We start from the raw sequence: 22,874 nt of genomic DNA, 5'->3' as shown, positions 1-22,874 counted from the left end.
GGAAAGTGGTTCGGAAAACGCTTTCGCCTCTACGCACTTTAGACAGTCAAAGTGCCCCCTGAATTTTCCATCGCATTAATTATTTTCCTCTTTGCTGGTCCAAAGCTGCTCATTTGTAGCCAATGGCAGTAGATACAATACAACCGCGCACTTTGCTGGCAGACACTTATTTTGTTCTGGACTGCCAAAAGTTGCTGTTTAGAGCGCGGACAAAAGTGCCCAACGGCATGACCGCACGCCGCTCACCACGCTCCCCTAGTTCGAAACCGAAACCCGGAGTTTTGCGGCGGCCGACCATTCAAAGACGTCTGGGATAGAAAATCCAGGGCACGGTTTGTGCATCTTCATCTTCTTCAGAAGACATTTGGCTTGACATCGATCATGCTTGGCATGAACGCGCGCCACGTCTACCATAGGCGTCCACGTTCCTTGCGCATCGGACGCTTTGACAGCGCTGACAGGCAGTGACTCGACAAGCTGAAGCACTGTGTTGCAGAACCTTCTGAGTTGACGTGCTCCGCAAGAAAGTGCCAGGGGGCAGCGTATTTCTTGTGTGAACCACTGCAACTGCTCCAGCCATGGAAGACCGTGCGGAAGAACTTCGCCGAGTCAAGTATGTGATTCGCATTTTGCTTGATTTCGACAGCGGCGATACATACAGTTATGCTACCTTAATGAAGGACTATCGTACTTTGGAGGGCCGCCCAATGCCCTACTTCAGGTTTGGCTATCCAGACGGCGTCAGCTTTCTTGAGAGCCTCTCTGACACCGTGCACGTGCAGCGCTTTGAGGACGATCACGAGCCCGACTCGCCGGACGATCTCGTCCTCCAGCCGGCCGCCAATTCAGGCGCCGTGTTACTGCCCCCGGAACCTCTGCCTGATCTGTCTGTCATGCGTGTGACCGACGTGCGTGGAAGCCCAGCCGTGCTGACAGTTGGCAAGTTGGCATCGAAGTCAAGCACGAACTTGCAAAGCTTCAAGACAGGTGATGGCAACTGAAACGTGGTGGCGTATTTTTGAAGGAATGTGAACTTTTTCAGGGACTAGCCACTCGGATCATAAAGTCCAAGTTCATGCTGCGGGTCACTCCCTGAACTAGCATTCGAGAAATCCAGTTCACCATTTTGTAATTTTGTAAAGGAAAAAAGGTATTATACATTTTTGCGTGGTACCATGTTTCTCAGTCCCAAATTCTTCACTTTTTATTGCTTTCCTCTCTTCTTCCTAGGCTCTTCCCGCAATCCTCCCACTGCACACAAAGTGGCCTGTAGGAGACCCATGAGCGTGGCTCATTGACACGTTAGAATATGTTGCCATGAAAAATGGCTGTGGCTTAGCTTGTTTAAGCCCGGTAATTGCGAAAGCAATATCCGTACCTACGCCATGGTACAGCTGGTAGTGTAGCTGGTGGTGGTGCTTGTGGTTAGACTTGCGGTGATGCAAGTTATGCAGTCCAAAAATATCGTTACGTGGTGAATTGATTGAATAAAAAATTCAGGGGGCACTTTGACTGTCTAAAGTGCGTAGAGGCGAAAGCGTTTTCCGCACCACTTTGACTGCTTTTGTGGCACTGGTGGCGTCACATTTAATTGAGTACTAATTACTAAGTAACGACAAATCATTAATTAATGGTTAATTACTGATCTGTGCCTGAATATTAATTAACTGCTAATTAATGACCCTTAAGCTTCGCCTTTAGGAGTGGAACGCGACAGCGTGTTGTAGCGCTGCCAGGGAGTCCACGGAACGCCACCACCCGTTCGGCGCGATGCCTTGCCCTTTGAACGCTTTTTGAGGAAAGGAAATGGCGCAGTGATTCTCCGTCATCTCGGTGGACACCTGAACCGCACCGTAGAGGAAGGGAGGAAGTGGGAGTGAAAGAAGAAAGACAAAGATTGCCCCGTAATGAAGAAAATGAAAATTGTATTTGAGGAAAGGAAATTACGCAGTAACTGTCTCACACATCTCGGTGGACTCCACCCGTCAAAATTCAGGGGGCACTTTTTTTACCTAAAGTGCGGTCGCTGATGTGTGGTTAAGATGTTAAGCTTCGCCTCTAAGAGTGGAACGCGACAGCGTCAACGCTGCCAAGGAGTCCATAGAACGCCATTGCCCATTCGGTTCTATGCCTCGCTCGTCGATAAATTGGTTTTTGGGGAAAGGAAATGTATCTGTCTCTCATATCTCGGTGGACACCTAAACCTCGCCGGAAGGGAAGGGAGGAGGATGGGAGTGAGCGAAGACACCGTATTCACTAGACGCACCTTTGTTCTTCCCAAACCATCGAGCTGGCATGGCGGAGTGGATAGCGTGCTCGTATCACACTCCGAAGATTCGATTCCCGAGCTCAACCAATTTCTTACTCGGTTTTATTTATCTATATGGCCTGACTAGAAAAGTTAATTAGGCTAATTGAGTAATTAAGCAATTAACTAAGCTCAGTCCCACTTGGAGCATCACTATACGATCCCTTCAATTGGTTGCCTGGGTACTAGCCAAAGTACAATTGGCCCCGTTTGAAATTCGCGCACTGTGACGTCACGACCGTTTCGACCAACTGAAAAGCGTGACATTTCTGTCGACAACTGCTGCTTACAACGATGAGACATTAAAGGCTTTCGCCTTAATATGAACGCGCAGGTAGCTGACCGCGGTATGTTCACACATTCGAGCCGATGCTGGCAGTCTGAAGGAGTCGAGTAAATCAGCTAGTTTAAGCAAACATTTTCCAGCACCAACACGTTCTATGCGCACTCACAAGAAATTTTTGCGGCGTCCGGCTGCTCGTTATCCACAGCGAGAGCCGGAGAAGCGTCTTGCAGCCGGGCACCAGCGCGCCGGCAGCCGTCGAAACGAGAAGGCCCGAAGGCCAGCTATGGCGGAATGGTCATGTGACCAAATATGGCGGCGCCCATGCTCCCGCGCTGTAAAGCGTCTTATATCACGCATTGGCTGCCTCGATCCCAGATGCCGCGTGTAGATGGCGTTGCAACGCAGTTTTTCGTTGCTCCGGCTCCCGCCGCGTGGAGTATACCACTTTTGTCCCCGGCAGTATATACAACCCGTTTCTCACAAGTTATCGCTGCAATTTTTTATTTAAAAATAAAGCGCTCAAATGGAAATTTCATTTTCAATGAGAATAATCAGATTTGTTTTTGTAACGGCAAGAATTAGCTAATGGTAATTGACAGCTTGCAGAATAACGAGCGCCAATTTCCAACCAAAAACCCTCGTTCGCAGACGGCAATCTCGCATTCTTCTTCGAAAAGGAAGACTGGAGATGTCCCTTTGTCTGTACGAGAGGGAAATTGTTGAATGGGCACAATAGAGCAGAGGCGCGAACGCGGGTCGAGACACGTACTCGTCAAAGGAGTGCATCATTGTATACCTTTGCACAACTTTCCTTTACACTCTACCTCGATACCTGGTAATGTCCGGAGGGGCTTCAGGTTCACGAAGATTTGGGGGGATGGGGGGGGGGGGGGGGGGCAGTCCCGCACACCTTTTCGAAAAAAGATACAGCGGAGGGCTGCTGACTCATCTCCCCTGGCGCTAACCCCTTCAGGCAGCAGGGCAGGAAGCGAAAACGTGTCTGTGAACGAGGGTTTTTGGTTGGAAACCATCTGCCTGTAAGTCAGCTTTCCTGCAATTTTGCAAGTTGTCTATTTGTTTTTTTACGGGTCAAATCCACGCTAAATGGGCTGTGAGGAAGCCGAAGTGGAAGGCTTCGAATTATAGCAAAGTGGAATTTCGGATTAGTTCGTTATACACTCACAGAGAGGCGTAAAGCATAGACACAGGACAGGAAGAGGGAAGGGCGAGACGAGTGATTAAAGTGGAAAGGGCGGAAAAGGAGCAGTGAGGATCAAGTAAGAGTTGGCGCTCTTCTCCAGTTTTCTGCCCTACTCTCTGCGAAAATTTCGACTTATTTCGGCCTTTATCGACTCTGCAACGATGCAACGCGTGGACAGCGAAAGGTAAGGCTACATACGCGATGGTCTGAGGGGCTGACTTCCAACTAAAGATTATTTTCATGGCAAAAGACTTACTACACAAGGTGTTTCACCTAAATCTTCACAGAGTTTTTAAAAGTAGGCTTTTTGAGTAAGAAAAGCGCTTATTTCTGCATAGCATTGTCAGCGGTGTACTACATAGAGTGCAGCTAAAACGTTCTAACTAGCAGGCTGGTTAACTAATATTGAATAGTTAACTTCTTAACCATTTCATTTACGCTCCTTAATTGCTTTGATGCAAGAAGCCCACCGAAAGTAATATCCATGGCAATTTTTAGTTTCGAAAACGCGGTCAGCCTCGGTGCTGCGGCCCAACAAATTCTGGCTACATCGCGCCAAAATACATGCGACAAGCTAGCAGGCAAAGCAACCTCTGCAGTGCACGTAACTCGTCGAAACAGCCAAAATTTGTTGGGACGCATCGCCGAGGTTAAGAGTGTTTTAGAAATTCTGAAAACTGCTAGGGATATTAGTTACGGTGGGCTACTTGAATCTAAATAATTTAGGAGCATAACAGTAACAGTTAAAAAGTTTACTGCTCAGTATTAGTTAACCATCCTGCTAGTTAGTATGTTTTGGCAGTATTCTGATGTACTACACCGCTTACAGTGCTATGCCGAAAAAAAAACCGCTTTTCTAACTCAAAAAACCCACTTTTTAAAATTGTGTACAGACTTAGGTGAAACACCCTGTATAATGCTAATGGGTAGTAAGCAAACTACTCGGAAAAGCCGAAGTTACCTGACAAGAGCTTTATGTTCAAGCCCTTAAAGGAACACTGAGGGCAACAACTTAATTTTTTGTCCTTGTCTAAAACGAGGAAACCCTTAACACTGATAACACTGACGCCGCCACACACCCCAGGGCAATGATGGTGGCGGTGGCTGACTGGGGGAGTGAAAGAGTCGCCACAGCCACAGTGCCCACTGTAAATAGCTCAGAGACGAAAGAATGTGTCATAGCCTTGGCAGTATGAACAAGGCCCTCATATCATTCAAAAACAGTGAGAACACTGCGGCGACCCGCATTGGAGCAATGCGAAAGCAAAACGTCTGCATACTATGTCGACGTCCGCGGCTTTTCTGACGTCCATGTACTATACCGACGTCCAAGGCTATTTTGACGTCTAAGTGTATCTTTTTCGCGTTTTATTAATGAACTAATTACACCTCTTCAACCAAATATTTCCCATAGCAACATTTTATCACACACTATCTGTCACAATCACACTTTCACGCATTTAACTTCAGAGAACGACGTAATAGGGCGGACAATAAACTGTGAACTAACGCGTTGAGAGGCAAAAGCCGAGGACACTATGCCGTGACGACTTCCGGTGGATGTGACGTCACACCGTTCCCGTGGCTATATCGATACCCAAATTATACATCTTTCGGGGATCTTAAGTGTTAATTGCCCTTAATTACACATTTTTCCATCTATTTTGACATAAATCCCGCGTTTTTCCGACCATTCTGTGACAAGTTTCACTATGCCGTGACGACTTCCGGTGGACGTGACATCACACGGTGTTTGTGGCTATATCGACGTCTGCATTATTTAGACGCAATTTTGACATTGACTATAATTAACTAATTACTCTACAGCCATCAAGCATGGCTTCTAGGTTCATTTTTTTCCTCCTTTACCTGAAGCAACCATTCGTTTTCTCCACGGTGCAGTTTTCTCCTATCTTTTTTATTTCCCAAGTTAACATGCTGCCAATGGTGTGACACCCTCTGCTAACGGACGACAGTATATGAGCCATTAAAGGCTTTCGTCTTAAAATTGTGGACACTTTTTGCTGACATGTCAGAGCCATATAACACTCTCGCATCAATAATTGTCATCACTGACTCTTATAATACTTCCTGTCGCAACTACGCACAGGCACGCATCTCCAATATCGAGCACAGCATCTTCGCGCCCGTTACATCCCGAAGACCTGTCCTCCGCGCTCCAGTGGAAAGCCATCCTAACCGAGAGAAGATCGAGGCCATCCCACTCATCTGTTTGCCCACACTCCAACCCACGGTGTTCCAACCTAACCGACTGTCCCGCAGGACATACCACCTCACAAAAATGTCCGTCGATAGAAGGCGGCCTCTGACGCCAACGCCATACAAGCCGTTCCTCACATCTTGTGCTCATGCACACCCTTCACCCCACACACTACCCCAAAAATTGCCCTTTTTGTGACGTGTATCCCACCCTCTAGCATTCCACATGGGAATGCCACAATTCTCCCTCGGTGCCCTCCATACCCCACTCCTGGCCGTCCCAGTGGGAAGCCAGCCTTGGACGACCGGCGTGACTTCATCGTCGGGGCCATCGAGCAGCTACGGCATATGGGGCCTTGGACTAATGGCTCCGCCAGCTGGGTGGCCTTCCTTCAACCTTAGTTGCCAATAAGAGTTTTCGATGCTGCTGCTCATTCTTTATTAATGCACAGTCTCATCGCTGTACTCAATTCAAAACCTGGCTCACCAGATAGCTTTCTTCATTCACTCTCAATACGTTTCTTTCAAGTGTTTCGATTTATTCGTATAAAACGTAAAAGCACCAACCCGACCGATATTTGTGGAGCCGCAATATAAGATCTTTCATTACGACAGTTCAATAATTCAAAAATAAAGCTATTTCTTTTCACCACCTGCCAAAGATGAGATTCTGAACCACGTTTTGTTCATGAGATATATGTCACACTGAGTGTTTAAAATTTACCCAGTGTAAATTTTGCGCCCGTCCTTGTGCTCTTCTCGTACCTGTCTTTTTTTGCGCTTTTCCCTAAGTACCCACAGTGTAACTAACTCATTAGTTTATACTCAGTTTATACTCACTCAGCCGCGATGGCGCCAACAAGAAGCAACCGTACATTTGATATGCCAATATTTTGCAAAACTCGGACCTTTGACGGATTCGTTCAACCATCAGTTACTGTCAGCTTCATTCATGTGATTGCTGCTACCGTTCTTATTACAGCCTTTTAACTTCTCACTCCTGCGATAGCTCCTCATAAGCTGTAGTATAAAAAAAATGGTTTGTTTATGCTGTTACACGTATTTTTGTATTATATTGCTTAGAATAGCAAGGTCACGTTTTGTTTCTTCTTTTTCTCGTCCTCTTCTTATTTTTCTCTTTGCATAGCGCATTGATTTAAACGCTGCGCGGACAGCCCATTTCGTGGATTTTTATTTTTGGCTGAAAGAAATGGTGGAAGTGCTTTTCCAACGAAGTGTATCAAGTACTGTTTTTTAGCGCACCAAATTATGCCTGAATGGGCTTTCATTCGTGATGCTTGGTGCAGTTGTTGCTATCCCCATACAATGGCACATGCCCACACAGGGGGATCGGCTAAGGATTGGGGTGCACTGAGAGTTTTTCAGATGAACCTCTTCAGGTGCAGTTGACTTCTAACAGCCGCTTGTCCTCCGTTCCTCTTTCTCGTCATAAAAAGGCAGACGCTGCAGCATTCATCTTTCTCGCCATTCGTTTCTCTCGCGTTGTGAAGCTGTCAAACGCGGCTATGCTATGTAGTTTCCGCCATCGTTTGCCATCTCTTATGCGAAAATTCGGTTTTAAGATGACCTTCGCCTCATCGTCATTCGGCTAGTGCTCCTTTAAGCTCGGAAGACAAAAACCAAATCTGGCTGCTGTGGATGGTTAGGGCGCTGGGCTACTGAGCTGGAGCTCCCGGGTTCGAACCCGACCACGGCGGTCGCGTTTTGATGGAGACGGTATGCAAAGGCGCCCGCGTGCTGTGCAATGTCAGCGCACGTTAAAGAACCCCAGGTGGTCGAAATTATTCCGGAGACCTCCACTACGGCGCCTCTTTATCTTTCTCTTCTTTCACTACCACCCTCCTCCCTTCCCTTACGGTGTGGTCGGGTGCCCACCCAGATGTTTCCGCAAAAACCAGTTTTCTGCACTTCTGCACTAGTTCGAGTGCAGCAGTTCAGCATTCGTTTTGCCAGTGCAGCGTGCGCCCGCTGCAAAAGTGCCAGCCTACTTCACTCCTTCTTTTAGCTTCCTTGTAAAATAAAGGCGCCAAAAACCACACACACACACACACACACACACACACACACACACACACACACACACACACACACACAACCGTTCTGGTTGTGTGTGTGTGGTTTTTGCCGCCTTTACTTTGCAGTGAATTACCAACTAGCCCCGCAACAAGTTCTCTTTTAGCTTCCTATCTCATACATTCTAATCCCCATTTCTCAACTTATGCCTCGATTATGGCGAGCTTCTCGAATAAAAAAAAACTATAGTGCATCACGAGTTCTTGGCTGGCTTGCACTCTCCCAAGAGGAAGCGCAGCTGTACACACACACACACCAGCGCTGTGTGTGTGTGTCTCTATCTTTCAGTCCGTGTCTTTTAAGCGCAGGTATATTTCAATATGGTAGTGCAGCATTAAGGCGGCGCCCGTGTGTAGGTCGGAGACGAAAGAAGATAGTAGCTCTCTAAAGGAAACGAGTACAGTTCTCTCTTGAAACCAGGAGGTGAGGAACTATTCATGGCGTCAAAATTGAAAACCTAAGCGGACTAGTCGAGCCGCATGGGTAGCATTTCAGCGCATATTCGTAAATCATGTGTGTGTTTGCATGCAACGACTTTTTTTGTAGCGAAAGCTACATTGGCGACGAACTTGCAATTTCGCTGTGGCGGTGCTCCGAGGAGGCACAGAGACCGACCTTGAGCCGTTGCCTACCAACCGCCGCAGTTGGTGGACGCTGCTAGACGCTGCTTGCGCGCTCGTCGCGCCATCTGACATGACGTCACACCGCGCGCCTCACCGCGGAGCCACCGCCGCCGTTTGGCATGACGTCACACCGCGCGCCTCATCGTTCGCTCGCTTTCGCTACGTATATCCTGGCACAGCCTAGCTAAGCCACTGCCTTGGGGCTGCTTCATGGCGACACTTCGCTGCGATTTGCTGCTTGAAAATTCTTCACGTATTTCGGGATTTTGGCGCCCATTGATGTTGGCGGCACGCAGTTGCCTGTAATTTGGTAGCGACGCCAAGGCTAGCAGACGACCAGGCCTGCACCTGACCATTCGTTTAGGAAGCATCCAGTGCCAAGCTGCACTTGACCTGACGCTGCACGCGGGCGGCACCGCCGCGGTAGTCCGCGTAATTAGTGCGGCGAGTGCAGCCAAATAGAAGAGCCCTGCAGTGTTTTGTAATGTACTTACCCCTTGTCGCAGCAGGGTGAGATGATGATGATGATGATGTCCTCAGGCTTAATGGCACATACCCACTATGTACACACGGCGGGGGGTTGACCCGGGTGCATAGCGGAACCTCTTGCTTGCCTGCTTTCTTCGGTTTCTATCTTCGGCCATCTAGCACGGAACCATCTACACGTGCTTTCGACGAACTAAAGTTTTCCTCTCCTCTCGGTTTCTCTGCAATTATAGGGTTCTCCAAACAATGCTCACAATTCTCGCGTTCAGCTTGCTTCTTCCTTTGACATAATAGCGGACATTACACGCAAACAGTGCAAAAAAAAACCTGAGGACGAAAGCGCAAAAGACGCGACTTTCTGCATTGAAATGCACAGCAGACACCGGGCTTCTGGGACATGCCGCCCAACTTCCGGTAGCTTCATCAGCGCCCACTTCGGAAAGCGAGATAAAAGCGTAGCTTTAACGTGATGGAGGTTAAAAGATTGATAGGGGAGTCAAGGTAGGGGAGAATTTGCAAAAAATGTAATCAAACTTGATATTTTAAAAGACAAGCGAAAATGCGAGGAAAAAATTAACAAGGGGTACAACAAAGGTTAGGTGGCGCTAGCTGCAATGCCATTATCATCCGTCCATCAGTCCATGGTGACGTTATTTTTCACGGATTGTACCATAGAGAAAGATATTGGTAAAGAGCGGACACTCGGCGAAATCTGGCCCCAGGAAATGACGCGCAATCCTCCTCCTCCACTAGATAATCTTCCAACTCCAGGATGGCGCCACCAGTCTCTAAACGCGCGCGCGCGGGCGGGTAGCCGGCGCGGCGGCTCAGACCCATCCGAGTGGCAGACAACGGAGCATCGTGGGGGCTGTTTTGTGCGCGTGAAAGCGTGAGGCGTATTTGTTCGTGCGGGCAGACCGCAATTTTTTTCGTCTCTCTTGCCCTTCGACGCAGAACTCCTCCTGTTTATGACGGCGGCAAGGTGAGAAATGTTTATTTGTGGAAGTACGCTGTATTGCATGCAATTTAGGCGGCCGCCGTTGCCTGTCTGCAGTTCGTGAAGCGGCGCGCTCGCTCTGTGGGCAGCCGGCTGTTGTTCACGGCATTCTTGCAGTTTGTGACAACGTCAAGGAAGGAATGTTTTGTTTTTGCGAAAGTACGCTACATTTCAAGCACTTTATGCAAAATTACGCTGCATTTCGAGCACTCTAGCTTAGTACGCCGGCGCAGTTGTGAAGGGCGCGCGCACGCTGTGTCATGCTACGCCGTGGCGGGAGCGGCGGGAGGAATGATGCTGCATGATGCAGCCTCGCCGGTCCGTGCGTAGAAACAAAAAAAAAAAAAAAACTGCCCACGGCCTGTGGCCCGACGCGCTGTGCCTAGCGGTTAGTTTTGCTTGGTTTCGCGCTTTCTCGGGACGTCACGTTTTTGAATGGCCCCCGACAATATGTAACTTCTTATGGGTGACATTTGTCGGTGTAAGGTTAAAATGTACTTTTTTGAAAGTGGGCGAACGGCGAAGACGACCGTTCCCGCGCAGCAAGTACGGGACCGTAGTTTTCAAGACTGGTGGAAAAAAAAGATGACGCACGAAAAGCTCAAAAACCTTACTCTTGTAGTACGTATGTATGTATGTAGTACGTGTGAAAGAGTCCGTTATCTGCGCTCGTGGAAACGCACATTTCGCCCGTGCATTGACAACACAGGGATGCGCTTTTGAAAACCGGCAAAAAAGGCAACGCGTCGGGCTTTCTAAACTCTAAAGAGCTTGAAAACCAAGAACTCTTGCGCCGATAGTTTAATTTTCTATGCTTCTTAAAACATACGTTGCACCCGTGTGTTTCTCAGTGCTCCTAACACATTGTGTACTTCTGGTTCGTAGTCCGTGTTGTGGCCGTCTTTGTACGAAATATTCTCGAACAAACCGCGTACTCTGCTGTCCACCTGGGTTTTAGAAGGTAGACAATAACGTCGGGGAATGTAGAAATGCTTGCAAAAAGCTGATTGTTATCTGCCGTGTAGTACGGTATGTGTATTGTACTTTGCGCAACGACGTTCAGCACGCTAGTTTCGCAAAAACATGTTTACTCCGCTCGTAATTTCGTTCCCTCGCCGCTTTCGCACCTTTTCACTGTTTACAGAGTTACAATGTAAGGTGACTGAGAATGACCATACTTGCGAATTTTTCAGGTGATGCCACCCGTCGGCAACACCTGCTGTGTGCCGTGGTGCCGCAACAGGATCAACTTGAGCAGGAGGCCAGGAACCATCTTCCGCATCCCACGGCTTTGTTTATGTTGCACAAAATAAATGTTCTCATTTCACTCAAAACCTGGTGTCTTTTGTGGAGTGCTAATATTTGGCAAAGGCTGTGATGCAGCTGCGTTCATGGCTGGTCAAAAGCACTCGAAAACTATTTAATTATACGCTGCCAACGGCGCAGCGGGGCGCGGCATATGCTAACATTCAAACCGCGCGCCCCTGAAACCGGAACCGGAAGTCGTCCCAGGCAGCGGGGCGCAGCGCATGCAGCCATTCAAACTGCGCGCGTTGAAACCGAAACCGGATGTTATGAGACTCCGCCCGCTTGGTGCGCTGCAGTCAAATGGGCCGCTGGGCCCTATGGGAGTGTCCGCTCTTTACCAATATCTTTCTCTATGATTGTACGGCCACTCTATGGCTGCTTGCGCTGTTTGATCAGTTTCCGTTAGCGATTGCTTTCTATCGGTGATCTGACGTGCGACACACGCGATTGTCAGCTGGGCAGGGTTCATCTTTGTTCCCTCTAGTTCACTGCGTCGTTGTGTCACATCTTGGCTCCAGAATTTTCGATTTCGCTGTTCCGTGCGTTGAGTAACCGTTCAGTGTCAGCTTTTCATCAAGATGATTTTCGTGCGATTACCGAAGATCCGGTCCGTAATGTGCGTCAGGTGTGACGGCGACGGCGTGCTTGTAGAGAAGCTTCTACTAAGAGCTTCTCGGATTGAGGTGAGTGTCCTCATTTGTTTCGTCCAACGGATCAGTGCGCTGCAGTGTTGCGAAGTTACTTCCTTTCTGAACCGCTGGGAGAACTGCGCATCGGGTAAACACGGGAAAGTTCCGCTTACGGGTGCGATCGGCCTTGTTAGACATGAATGCGAACAAAATAGCGTGCCACTCGTATTGTGTTCGCCTGTTACTTCGCATCTGTACCCGTGCGTAGCAGTTGTTTTCAAGTATGCACACACACTGAAGTACCCGCAGGTTTGGCATTGACATGTTCTGTTCCTGACAGGGGATACCCGTTGAGTTCCTGATGCTGACATGCGGCGGGCGACGGGTGACGGATGCTTCGGTGGCGGACGGGCAGTGGCTGACATGCGTCCTCACCGGACTGGTCGGTGGCAAAGGCGGTTTCGGCTCTATGCTGCGTGCCATCGGCGCCCAAATCGAGAAGACGACGAATCGCGAAGCGTGCAGGGATCTCAGCGGACGGAGGCTGCGTGACATCAACCACGAGGCTCGGTAAGTGGCTTCCTCCTCTTGTCAAGTGACATCCATGCTTGTGAACTGCCACATAGCTCTCGTAATGTCCGTCACTGAACACTTGCGAAAGCGCGAGGTGTGGTGTGTGCTTGAGCGGATGCTATCACTCTTTACTTAACTGCCTCTGTAGTTTCTGCATTATCCATGTAAACTAGAGCACTGGGCCTGGGCCTGTTCCCGCAGCAGGTCTTTGCACAGTGAGTACAAGTAGTCTCCTGCTACCCAAGTAAAAAAGTGACCGGCAAGTTTGAACAACAGTTAAATTGTTTAGTAAACACAAGAAGAATAGAAGGCGGGTTCGCCCTCTCGGCTTTTTGAACGGTGATCTTGTCTGCGAAAAGCCCCGAAGTTCCAAGAGCTAAGTGAAAAGAGTTGCATACAGGCGCAATAACCTTTGCGTTGCCTCGAGATTTTTAATCAGACCTTTTTTTACAGGTTGAATGCATGGCTGCACTGCACTGGTTGCTATGGAGACGAAAAGCAAGAGTGCCTCTTTGTTGCATAGTGCGTGTTTGAGGACCCGAAGTGTTCCAAACAAATGTGCTGTTCTCCAGGGGCATTTCTCGTAGCATAGAGGTGTGTTTTGGGAGGCAAAGGCAGACAGTAAAAAACTGTCTTGCCTGTATAGCAGTCGAATGAAGGTTCTTCTCGTAACGGTTCCTTTCAGACTTCAAATGTCCTGTGAGCGGAAAGCAGTAAAATGAAGGTTCTTCTCCTAACTGTTCCTTTGAGGCTTCAAATGTCCTGTGAGCGGAAACACAAACCTGCGCAGATGCGGAACACCTAGTAGATCTAACGGCGTGTGCTCACTGATACCTTAAAACAGCCAAAGCCAGCAGAGCTGTGTACCTTACTAGGCAAACTCACTTACGCAAACGAGCAGTCTGCCTGGCATTACAGCGCTCCACTAAGAACACCGCTGTAGTGCAGCCTGCTGCTGGATTTTGCACTTTCTTTTTCACTTCTTCTCATGAATTGTTCAATGTGGCAAGGCTTGTGCATTCGTAGTTACTTGGACATACAGCTGTAAGGGACGTTGATTAAATTCGGTCAACAAATGAGTTTTCTCTACCCCTCATCAACAAAGTGTAGTATAGTTGTGGTTTTTTAATAACCCACTGGAAAGGTTTTAGCGTCAGGATTCCTTCATTACCGTTACGTTCTGGGCAACAGTTGGAAAAAACAGTGTGTACTGTTAGTAATGTTTCTTGCATGAGGGAAATGCTACTACAGCGCAGACCAAAAATAAGCAAATAAGACCATGGCCTTAAATCATCCGTGTCTCTGCTTGAACAGCCCAAGCGTACTTCGCCCTGAAATAACGAATTAAAAGTTGTACACTGCCATTCTATCTATGGGCCCAAGCACAGCCTGGGCCTGCAACTTCAAGCGTGGGCTTTGCAACCGGCCTGAGCCCGTGCAGTGCTTCAATGTGGACAACCCGTGTTGTCGCAAAACTACTTGATAGGAGTTTCGTGCCACGCAAGAGCAACTGATGGTACTCTCAATGAAAGTGAGCACTGCTCTTCTGTATGTACAGGGATCGGACTTGACGGTTTGACTATGAAAACTATAAATTTATAAAGAAAGTATAAAAGTGGGCCAAATTCAGTCCTGAAAATTCGGTTTTAACCGAAAAAGGTCATTATCCATTCATGCCACAACTAGGTGGCAATAGGAAAAAGTTAGCAAAGTATGCTAGACAGGGGCATTGTGGGATGGATGTATTATTGCATTAGGTACTGCAGTTGTGCGTTTTGAGGCTTTACTGCACCGCGTTACACACCTCTGCAGACAGGGAGGCTCATAGCACGGTTCACTGTCATCACCTTCCTAGGTCTGTTACTTGGTTGGTTTGTCCACCACATGTGAGGACACTGATGCGAAGTCACGAATAAGCGTCATGAAAAATGTCATATTCTGGCTATTGCAATGGTTAAGTAGTGGTTCCATCGCTACCGCCAACATGCAGACCACATGATGCCCCGTTCTCTCTCGCTCAACCCAATGAAAACATAACATTGTAGATAGTGATAACATAGCCGACCTTGTGGCACTCAGCTTTCACTTTATTTTTCGTCTGATGTTTCTTTCATTTACTTCAGTTAGTTTTTTTCTAGTGGCAGTAGCATTTCCCTCTTCAAGAACAACACTAAACACTATCATCTGTGCATTAATTACTTGTAAAACGGATGGCCGGGCTGACAACGAGGGCAAGACAAACTGCAAGCGACTTTTGACTGCACAGGAATACCACATTATATGATCAAAAAAAGCCGGCGAGTCACCTGTCAAAGATAATATTCACCAAAAAAGATCGGAAAAACTAATCTGAAATAAAAGCTGAAACAAGTCAGCCGAATTGTTCTGACGTATCTGTTGGTCACAGAAAGTGGTCAAGGGGCAGTTTCCTTGATGACTGTTGTTCCTTGACCTGTAACCAGGAGGCCTGTCTTGTCTCACATATCAAGAACAGATAAGACATAAGGAAAATAAACAAGACAGTGCATGTTGAGTAAGCACCACTATGGCACTAGGGAATCACTACATGGGCATGAAACAAATGTTGTAAAAGCTCTCATACTTTTGTCATAGTGCTAGCCTCCCTCTTCTCAGCATTGCTGGCATTGTGTAGCAGTGTTTCACAGTTTGGCGATTTCCACTTTATGTTTGACAATATATTCATCAGCTTGGTGGTCTCTCATATTGTATGAAATGGCTTAATAGTAGCATCCCATCCTCAATGTGATGCAACAGAAAAGCCATGCTCTCAGAACAGGAGCATCAATGAGAGGCAAGGCATTAGAAGAAGCCATAGCCTTCTCTGTAGTTCTGTGCCTACCACGTCATCAAAAAATCAAGTGAAGAAGCACTTTGTGCTTTAACATGGCGCCACTGGTCATAGCTGAAGGAGCAGTGTTGCTCAACATTAACCTTGCACACCATTTTAACCTTACTCTGTGCGAGTGGCGCTGTAGAAGATGAAAAAGCACTTGGGCCAATTTTCCACAAGCCGTATAAAGGAGGCCATTTACAAACTCATACAAGCTGTAACCAATATTAGCGTGTGCAAAATGTTGACGCACATGTTAACGCGTGTGTGTGCCTGCATTTCCTCTTCAGCCTGAAGCGCTGGGTTGCCAAGCAGGCTGAGCGGGAGAACCAGCGCAAGCAGCGGAAAGAGCTTCGTGAGCCCCAGCACAAGCTCGAAGACCCCGAGTACGAGCGCATCCGGGAGCAACTTCCAGAACGCGTCCAAGATGCCGTGGCACAGGGTACGTGTACGTTTTCTGCTTGTGAGCCAGCAAGGAAGTGAAAGCGAGACAGGCAGAATTGTTTGTGGTGCTGTAACGAACATTAGATACTAGCGTAAATTCACGTTATGTTGCAGCAGCCGTCCAAAAATCTTGCTTCAGGTAGCAATATCCTTGAAGATAGATTGAAAGGTTGAGTAGCACATCAACAAATAGCACGCAGGTGCACAAGTGATCGGAAGCCATTAAAGCACAGGTTTTCCTCCTACCAACTTATCAGTGCCAAAATTTTGATATTAATTCACGAGATTAGCCAGTTGTGCTATGCTACGGGCTCTCCTTTCACATGAGACCTTCTTTCGGATGCTGTGCAGGGCTGGCAGCTGGTACCAAGCGACCTGCGACCTCCACCACCGGCGAATGCAGTGCCAGGAAGCGCCCTGCATCTGCTCTGTGGCTGCCAGATGTGCCCAGTGATGCATCTTCAGGTGAGGCTGTGCAGCGTTTGCACACATGTAGAAACTGCTGCGGGGCTTGAGTTCATATTGATTGCACACTGTTCATTTAGTTGTGTTGGAGTGTCTTGTACGGTTATTGCAGTCGGGGCAAGTTGAAACAAATCGTACTTTGTTGCAAAGGCTACTAACAACTGATCGCCAAGATAGGTGCTTAGAGTCGACATGCTTAGCCGATCTTACACGAGCTGTTGTTTTCCAGGTTTGCTAGTTTGCAAGTTTTCCAAGTGTGAACTAAAGCTGCTTCAGGCTGAAGTTACACTAGGATGACAAAGTGGAAAATGTAGTTCATATGCACCTTTATTTTTGTCTGCCACAATCCTTTGCATTCTGGTGGCGATTAGCACATGGCCTGTAAAATTAGCAGTCATCCATGAACTTGGAGACTGTTGTCAGTGAAGTTTGCTGCTGTTAACAATTCCATGTATAGCTAGGTGGTGTTTTACGAAGCACTTTTTGCAAAGCTTTCTTTTAGAGTCAGTAAAAAAAGCATGTGAAGCTCAAAATCTATTTCTTGATAGCGGTAATACTTGACCACCCTAGACGATATTTGAGAGATGAAGCCGCTTATCGTTTATCCCATGCCCAGTGCAAAAGCAAAGTCAGAGACAGTGTTCCACAAATAAGCGGATTTTTTTTTTTTCTCTTTCAGCAAGTCTTGAGGTGCTCAAGTAGCAGCACTGTAATGAGGCATTTTGTCAATTTTGCTTGCTCCCTATTAGTGCCGGTTAAAAAAAGCTGCGTAAACGGAGCCTTGTTGCTAACATCCAAGCTTTTTGCTTTGCAATGTGATCTACAGATTTCATAGTTTTTTTTTTGTTGTATTTGCCAAAACCAATATTTACAAAGTTGGCTAGCAAGTCTTCTACTAATGAAATTTGCAGAATGAAAAAAAAAAAAAAAAATGCTGGAGACTAGGCCACGTGCCTGTCAACAGCCCTGTATTGGTTTCACTGGTCTAGGACTGTCAGTCTTTTTAAAAAAATCAGTTACATTTAACTAGGGCACCTGGAATAGTACTGCCAGGTGACACTTGAAAGGAAAACGCTTAAGTTTGGTTCCTTCTCTTGTGACCATGCTCTGAAGCTGCCCCTGGTGTGTTAACGGACTCCTGCTCATCATGACCAATAACATCATGAATCATGTCATGTTATGAGGGCAGCTGCTCTTTGCTATTCTGCTCATTGAATGAAGACAGCATTCTTATTTGATATCAATTTCATCAGTTCAGAAGATGCAGCAAAGAGCGTAAGTGGTAATGAAATTTAGCAAGAGCCTTCTAGTTATGGGGCAGACCCTATTGGCCGCCATACTTGGAACTAAAAGGTCAAAGTGAAGACTTCTCACAGCACAACAAGGCACTGCACAAAGGAAAGATTTGGAGGAGGCAGCACACCCCACTTCTGTAATAGGTGTGCCCGAGGACGCTAACAGAAGTCCCCTCTGCCACACCTTGGTGCAGGGGGGGGTCATTATTTGATTTGCCGAACAGTATTGTCTCACTGGCATAGTCACGTGATGTGACCACCATGTTTTTGTTTGTGCCATAGCGTTGGCTGCATAGGCAAGTGGCTTCGCTTAGCTTCTAACGATGAATCAACTACAAGCAAAGCCTAAGTGCAGCCGGGGGTCTGTAGCTATCGCTACTCGACTACGTTTAACCAGAGCTAAACCGCAGCCCGTTTTTATTCTGGCTGCACCTGCACATATTTAGCCCAGCTCCTGCGACTGTTCCTTTGCAAGAGTGGTGTACTACAAAGGACCTTTTGCTTGCATTTCCAGACGAAGACCCAGAGTCATCGTCTGGCGAAGGAGAACCCCCGACAGCAGAGAGCTCGAGCGAGCAGGACGTTCCAGACACAAAGACTGCCTCGGTGCCTGCAGAGTCATCCGCTGCTACGGGGGACTCCGAGTCGGGTCACGACAGTAACACCAGGTCCCCAAGAACAGAGCAAAGCCCCGAAGAAGCAGACGGCACCTCGCGCACAGAAGACCCCGCTGCCTCCTCTAAGTCATCCTCTTCGCGAGGAGAAGAACCACAGTCGACAGACGAGGACAAATAAAAGCTTGCCTTTATTGTTCTCTTTCTCGGAGTGTCGTCTCTCCTCCTCCTCCTCCTTGACTACTGCATGCACTCCCCACCAGTAGGAGAGAGAGAGAGAGAAAGGTTATACACACAGCCGCAGGCGGCCTGTCTCTCCAGTGCCGTGGGGGGCCACCGGTTCATTTCAAGAATTGACCTTTTCTACATCTTTTTTTGTTACACCATGATTCTGCTCCGTTGTAAAGGCATGAAAAGCGAAAATGTCAGTTTTACGTCTCATCAACCTTTAGTCAAAATGCAGACAAAGAGCCTACAAGTGAAGCATTCGAGGATGAGATTAAACACATAAAAGATGTAACGATTCGGATAAAACGCATGTCTCTGCAGCTCGCAAAGCAAGAATGCAGAGATTGTTGGATAACCAGAACATGCTTAAAAATTATGAATGAAAAATGAAGCTTGGAGTTTCAGAAAAAGGCACCCAGCTATGCAAGATTAGCCACGTAGTTTCTGTACCTTATTGGAAGAACAGCAACTGGCCTGTATGCAAGTGAATAAAGTGGGTGATTCACTGTACTAGTACCTCTTAACGGTGCGTACTGCCAAAAGCCGCATCTGCTTGAGAAACGCAAGGACTCTTGACAAAAAATGGATAACAAAGGACATGACAGAAAGATGGGTCACCACTTACATCAATACTTGGTGGTCTGGTCAGTAAAAACTGCATGCCAGGTTGGCAAGTCAAATTTGATTGAGGCAGGCTTTGCAGACCTTGCATGCTGTTAAGCTCCGCACCAAATTGGCAGCTTTTATCATGACTTATCGGCCATTAAAACTAAAAGCTCTCCTGAACCTTGCACACCCACTGTGCGGCCACAATGCGTATTACAGCAAAACTGAAAGCTGCTTGGCAAACGTCGGAACTTCGCAACGACACTGCTTACTGAAATGCTGTTCTCGCGTCTTCTCGTGCAAAAAGTGTCGACTGCACATTTGGCAGCCATGCTGGAGCAATGCTGACTATTACTCGCTCTACGATAACGAACTCTTGAGTAGTAGTTATAGTAGTCTGTAAAGTGGACATATAAAAAAAACTACCAATCGCAGCATTCTGCCACCAGGCGGCATTCCTAGCCTAACATCCCAGAATAACTGGTGGAAAGTCTGCCTGCAACTAATGGCCATAAAAAGTCACCGATGCGTAAGAGAGTAGGCGATAAAAACAAGGGAAAAAAATGCTCGTCAGCATTGTGCAATGCTGCCAATCTTGACAGGGCAGAGTCGGACATCACAATAAATGCGCAATCGCATGAAATGCGTAAATACTTGAGGCAATGCTGAGTACCAACAATTGCTGATTGACAATATTATGATACCAACAGCCAGAAATCAGTAACAGCGAAGACTGAAAACCTTGAGTTCAAGAGATATGCCCAAACGATAATCAAGCGTACGCTGTCACTGCCGCTGTGCAATGAATAGGCAAAGCTCGCTCGTCAGAGAGAAAGGCTTTAACTAAACGGAGGCTTCCTCTCCAGTGGCCCCCCACGGCCCCCACTTCCAACAACGTACAATGCGGCGCATCCAACGTGGTTCATTTGTAATGCAGTACCACTCGGCGGTGTTCAACAAAGCTGCCCTGCTCACTCACCGGGAACCACAAGCGTGCAAAGTGCAGGCCTTGGCACACGGGGCCCCTCAGCCAATCGCCGAGCGCCTCTCGATTGGCTCGAGGCTAAATAACATTATACGGCTGGGCGAGCGGCTTCCCTTGGCAAAAGAAGCCGTTATATGAAAACGTAAGACAGGATCACGTTGTCATTTCGTTGCTTACGGAACGCTTGCAGCAGCTGCCGGTGCCTTTAACTCGCACACTCCCCGCCGAGAGTGTGTCTGGTGTGCTCCTGCCAAATTTTTTTCTCTCTTTTTAACGGAATGTATATGTCTCTTTCTACATTTTCTTTGTTTGTTTTTTGCCAGTATACTGGTAAATAATGCTGCTCAAGCGAGCTTAAAGCATTTCTCTCTTTTTTTTTTTTTTTTTGCTCTGCACATCTCATCAGAGCCATTTGTGGCATATTTTTTTTGCAAACAGGCACCAGGTATAATATAAATGTCACAGGGTCGTTGGGGCTAAAAAACTAAAATGGGGAGAGGGAAAAGAAAGGGAATAAAAGTGCCGCGCACGGGCGATGGAAGAAGCTGTCTGTACACTGCCCGTGCGAGGAGGGGGGGGTTCAGCAGCCGAGTGCGGGTATCCGTGGCGACGACACGCCCGGCGTGTTCGGAGGCGGACAGTGCAAGCACCGGTGTGGCTTGGCCTGGCGGTCTGTCCAACAGCGCTGCATCGAGAGAGAGGCAGGTAGGAATGAATAATTCTACTCTGGAATCATCACCATCATCATCAGCGTGACTGTGCCCACTGCAGGGCAAAGGCCTCTCCCATGTCTCTCCAATTAACCCTGTCCTTCGCCAGCTGCGGCCACTGTATCCCCGCAAACTTCTTAATCTCATCCGCCCCCTGCTACGCTTCCCTTCTCTCGGAATCCACTCCATTACCCTTAAGGACCAGCAGTTATCTTGCCTTTGCATTACATGCCCTGCCCAAGCCCATTTCTTGATTTCAACTGGGATGTCATTAACCCGCGTTTGTTCTCTCACCCACTCCGCCCGCTTCCGATCTCTTAATGTTACACCTATCATTGTTCTTTCCACAGCTTGCTGCGTTGTCCTTAACTTGAGGTGAACCCTCTTTGTTAGCCTCCATGTTTCTGCCCCATAGGTGAGTACCGGTAAGATACAGCTGTTGTATACTTTTCTCCTGAGGAATATTGGTAAACTGCCATTCATGATCTGCGAGAACCTGCCAAATGCGCTCCACCTCATTCTTATTCTTCCAGTTATTTCCCTCTCACGATCCAGATCAGGGGTCACTACCTGCCCTACGTAGACTCTGTAATCAGCTAGGCTAAAAGGACAGCTGCAATGAAATGAAGGTGGCAAGGCAGTCAACAAGATTCAACAGTTTTGGCCAAGTTGTACAGTCGACCGACCCAGGAGATATCAAATCCCTGTTCTTATATATCTAGCAGTCGGAACATCACCTTGAAAATCCTATGCAGAAATACAACATCAATGTTCACCTTTGTGAGGAGTGAGTGCCGGCATGTGGGTCGCGGATCTCGGAGGCCAGCGTGTATCGCGGGTCTCGGAGGCCAGGTGGAGAGCTGTGGTTTCGGAAGCAAGAACCAGAGGGCGCGCGCGGCAAGGGAGCCGGCGGGAGCCAGGGGACTGAGGGGGACGAGCGTCAGAGGGTGGAGAACGATGTGGTGTGGTGTGGATGGTGTAAATAAAGGGCTGTGAACTTGTACTACGTGCGAGTCCGTCGTCGAACGTGACAAGTGGGGGCTCGTCCGGGATCGGCATGAATATGGACAAAGACCCTGTGGATGTTCCTGAAGCGCTGCTGCAACATCTTCTGGGGCAAACCAACGGCTCCGCCATACAACGTGAGCAAATCGCGGCGGCCGTCCGACAAAGGCTAATGGCGGCGGAGGCAGCGCCGGCCGGCTCCGTGACTGCGGCGACGACGATGGTGGTTCCACCGGCGGTGGACTGCGCTCCGCGCTCCTCCGGGCAGCTCCCAAAATACACGGGATTCAACGACGCCCAGTCTCCCGAGGAGTTTTTGGACCGGCTGGAAACGTTTTGCCTCGTCACCGGCGTCGCCGCCGACAAAAGGCTTACTCACATCGTGCCTGCTGTGCTGGAGAGCAGCGCGAAGTTGTGGTGGCGCTTTGTGAGCCCATTTGCGTCTTGGGAGGCAGTCACCACCACCTTCATTGCGGAATTCTCCTCCATTGACGCGAAGCGTCGCTTAAAGCAAGAACTTGAGCTCTGCACGCAGCACCCGGAAGAAAATTTAAAAGAATTCATCTACACGATCGCTGCCTACTATGACCGGATTGGCGGCGAAGTGCCGGAGTCGGAAAAGGTGGACCGCGTGTTGCGGCAAATGCACCCGCAGCTCCAAGACTTGGTGGAAGGAAAAGAATTTGCCAACCTCGCGGAGTTGGCAAAGGCTGCCGACGGCCTCATGCAGCGTTATTGGAGGCGCTTGCAGTACAGGCCACCACCGCCTCCGGCCGACCAAGTGGCGAGAGACCTAGCCTTCCATCCGGCTATAAATGCAACTGGCCTGCCTGGAGCGCAACCCACCGCTATGGTGGCAGCGGCAGCCGCGCCGTTCCAGTATCAGTTGGCGGCGCCCAACTGGCCGTTGCATCCTGCGGCGATACAGCCATCGTACCATCGAGAC

The 22,874-nt window shown here is 48.3% G+C and overlaps 2 protein-coding genes across 4 annotated transcripts in view; one reads left to right on the top strand and one right to left on the bottom strand.

Moving 5' to 3' along the window:
• Nucleotides 1-128: 128 nt before the first annotated feature.
• LOC149336173 (splicing regulator SDE2-like) lies at nucleotides 129-18,593 on the top strand. Of its 2 annotated transcripts, none has more exons than XM_089552685.1 (5): nucleotides 129-613; nucleotides 12,493-12,722; nucleotides 15,867-16,018; nucleotides 16,372-16,485; nucleotides 18,295-18,593. In XM_089552685.1, exons 2-5 carry the CDS (start codon nucleotides 12,514-12,516, stop codon nucleotides 18,573-18,575), a joined length of 756 nt encoding a protein of 251 aa, XP_089408811.1. In that variant the 5' UTR covers nucleotides 129-613; nucleotides 12,493-12,513; the 3' UTR covers nucleotides 18,576-18,593. The 2 variants fall into 2 exon arrangements, with proteins under 2 accessions (XP_089408811.1, XP_089408809.1); XM_089552683.1 differs by lacking the exon at nucleotides 129-613 and adding an exon at nucleotides 11,852-12,206.
• The window catches only part of cora (erythrocyte membrane protein band 4.1 like coracle), a 50,748-nt gene continuing 46,440 nt past the window's right edge, over nucleotides 18,567-22,874 (bottom strand). For both annotated transcript variants that reach the window (XM_089552681.1, XM_089552682.1), the window contains exon 18: nucleotides 18,567-20,898. The gene's annotated coding sequence lies outside the window, so the exon portion shown is untranslated. The remainder of the gene's footprint in view (nucleotides 20,899-22,874) is intronic.

This window comes from Amblyomma mixtum, chromosome 7, assembly GCF_055824585.1.
Source record: "Amblyomma mixtum isolate Tamu chromosome 7, ASM5582458v1, whole genome shotgun sequence".
Lineage (NCBI taxonomy): Eukaryota > Metazoa > Arthropoda > Arachnida > Ixodida > Ixodidae > Amblyomma > Amblyomma mixtum.
The sequence above is the reverse complement of the archived record's forward strand: the minus strand, read 5'-3'. Positions and strand labels throughout refer to the sequence as shown.

Excerpts from the sequence above, each read along its gene's own strand:
- LOC149336173 (XM_089552683.1), top strand. The coding sequence starts at position 12,102 with ATGATTTTCGTGCGATTACCGAAGATCCGGTCCGTAATGTGCGTCAGG. Across the intron at positions 12,207-12,492 it reads TAAGAGCTTCTCGGATTGAG|GGGATACCCGTTGAGTTCCT; the intron begins GTGAGTGTCCTC and ends TGTTCCTGACAG. Across the intron at positions 16,019-16,371 it reads CCAAGATGCCGTGGCACAGG|GGCTGGCAGCTGGTACCAAG; the intron begins GTACGTGTACGT and ends GATGCTGTGCAG.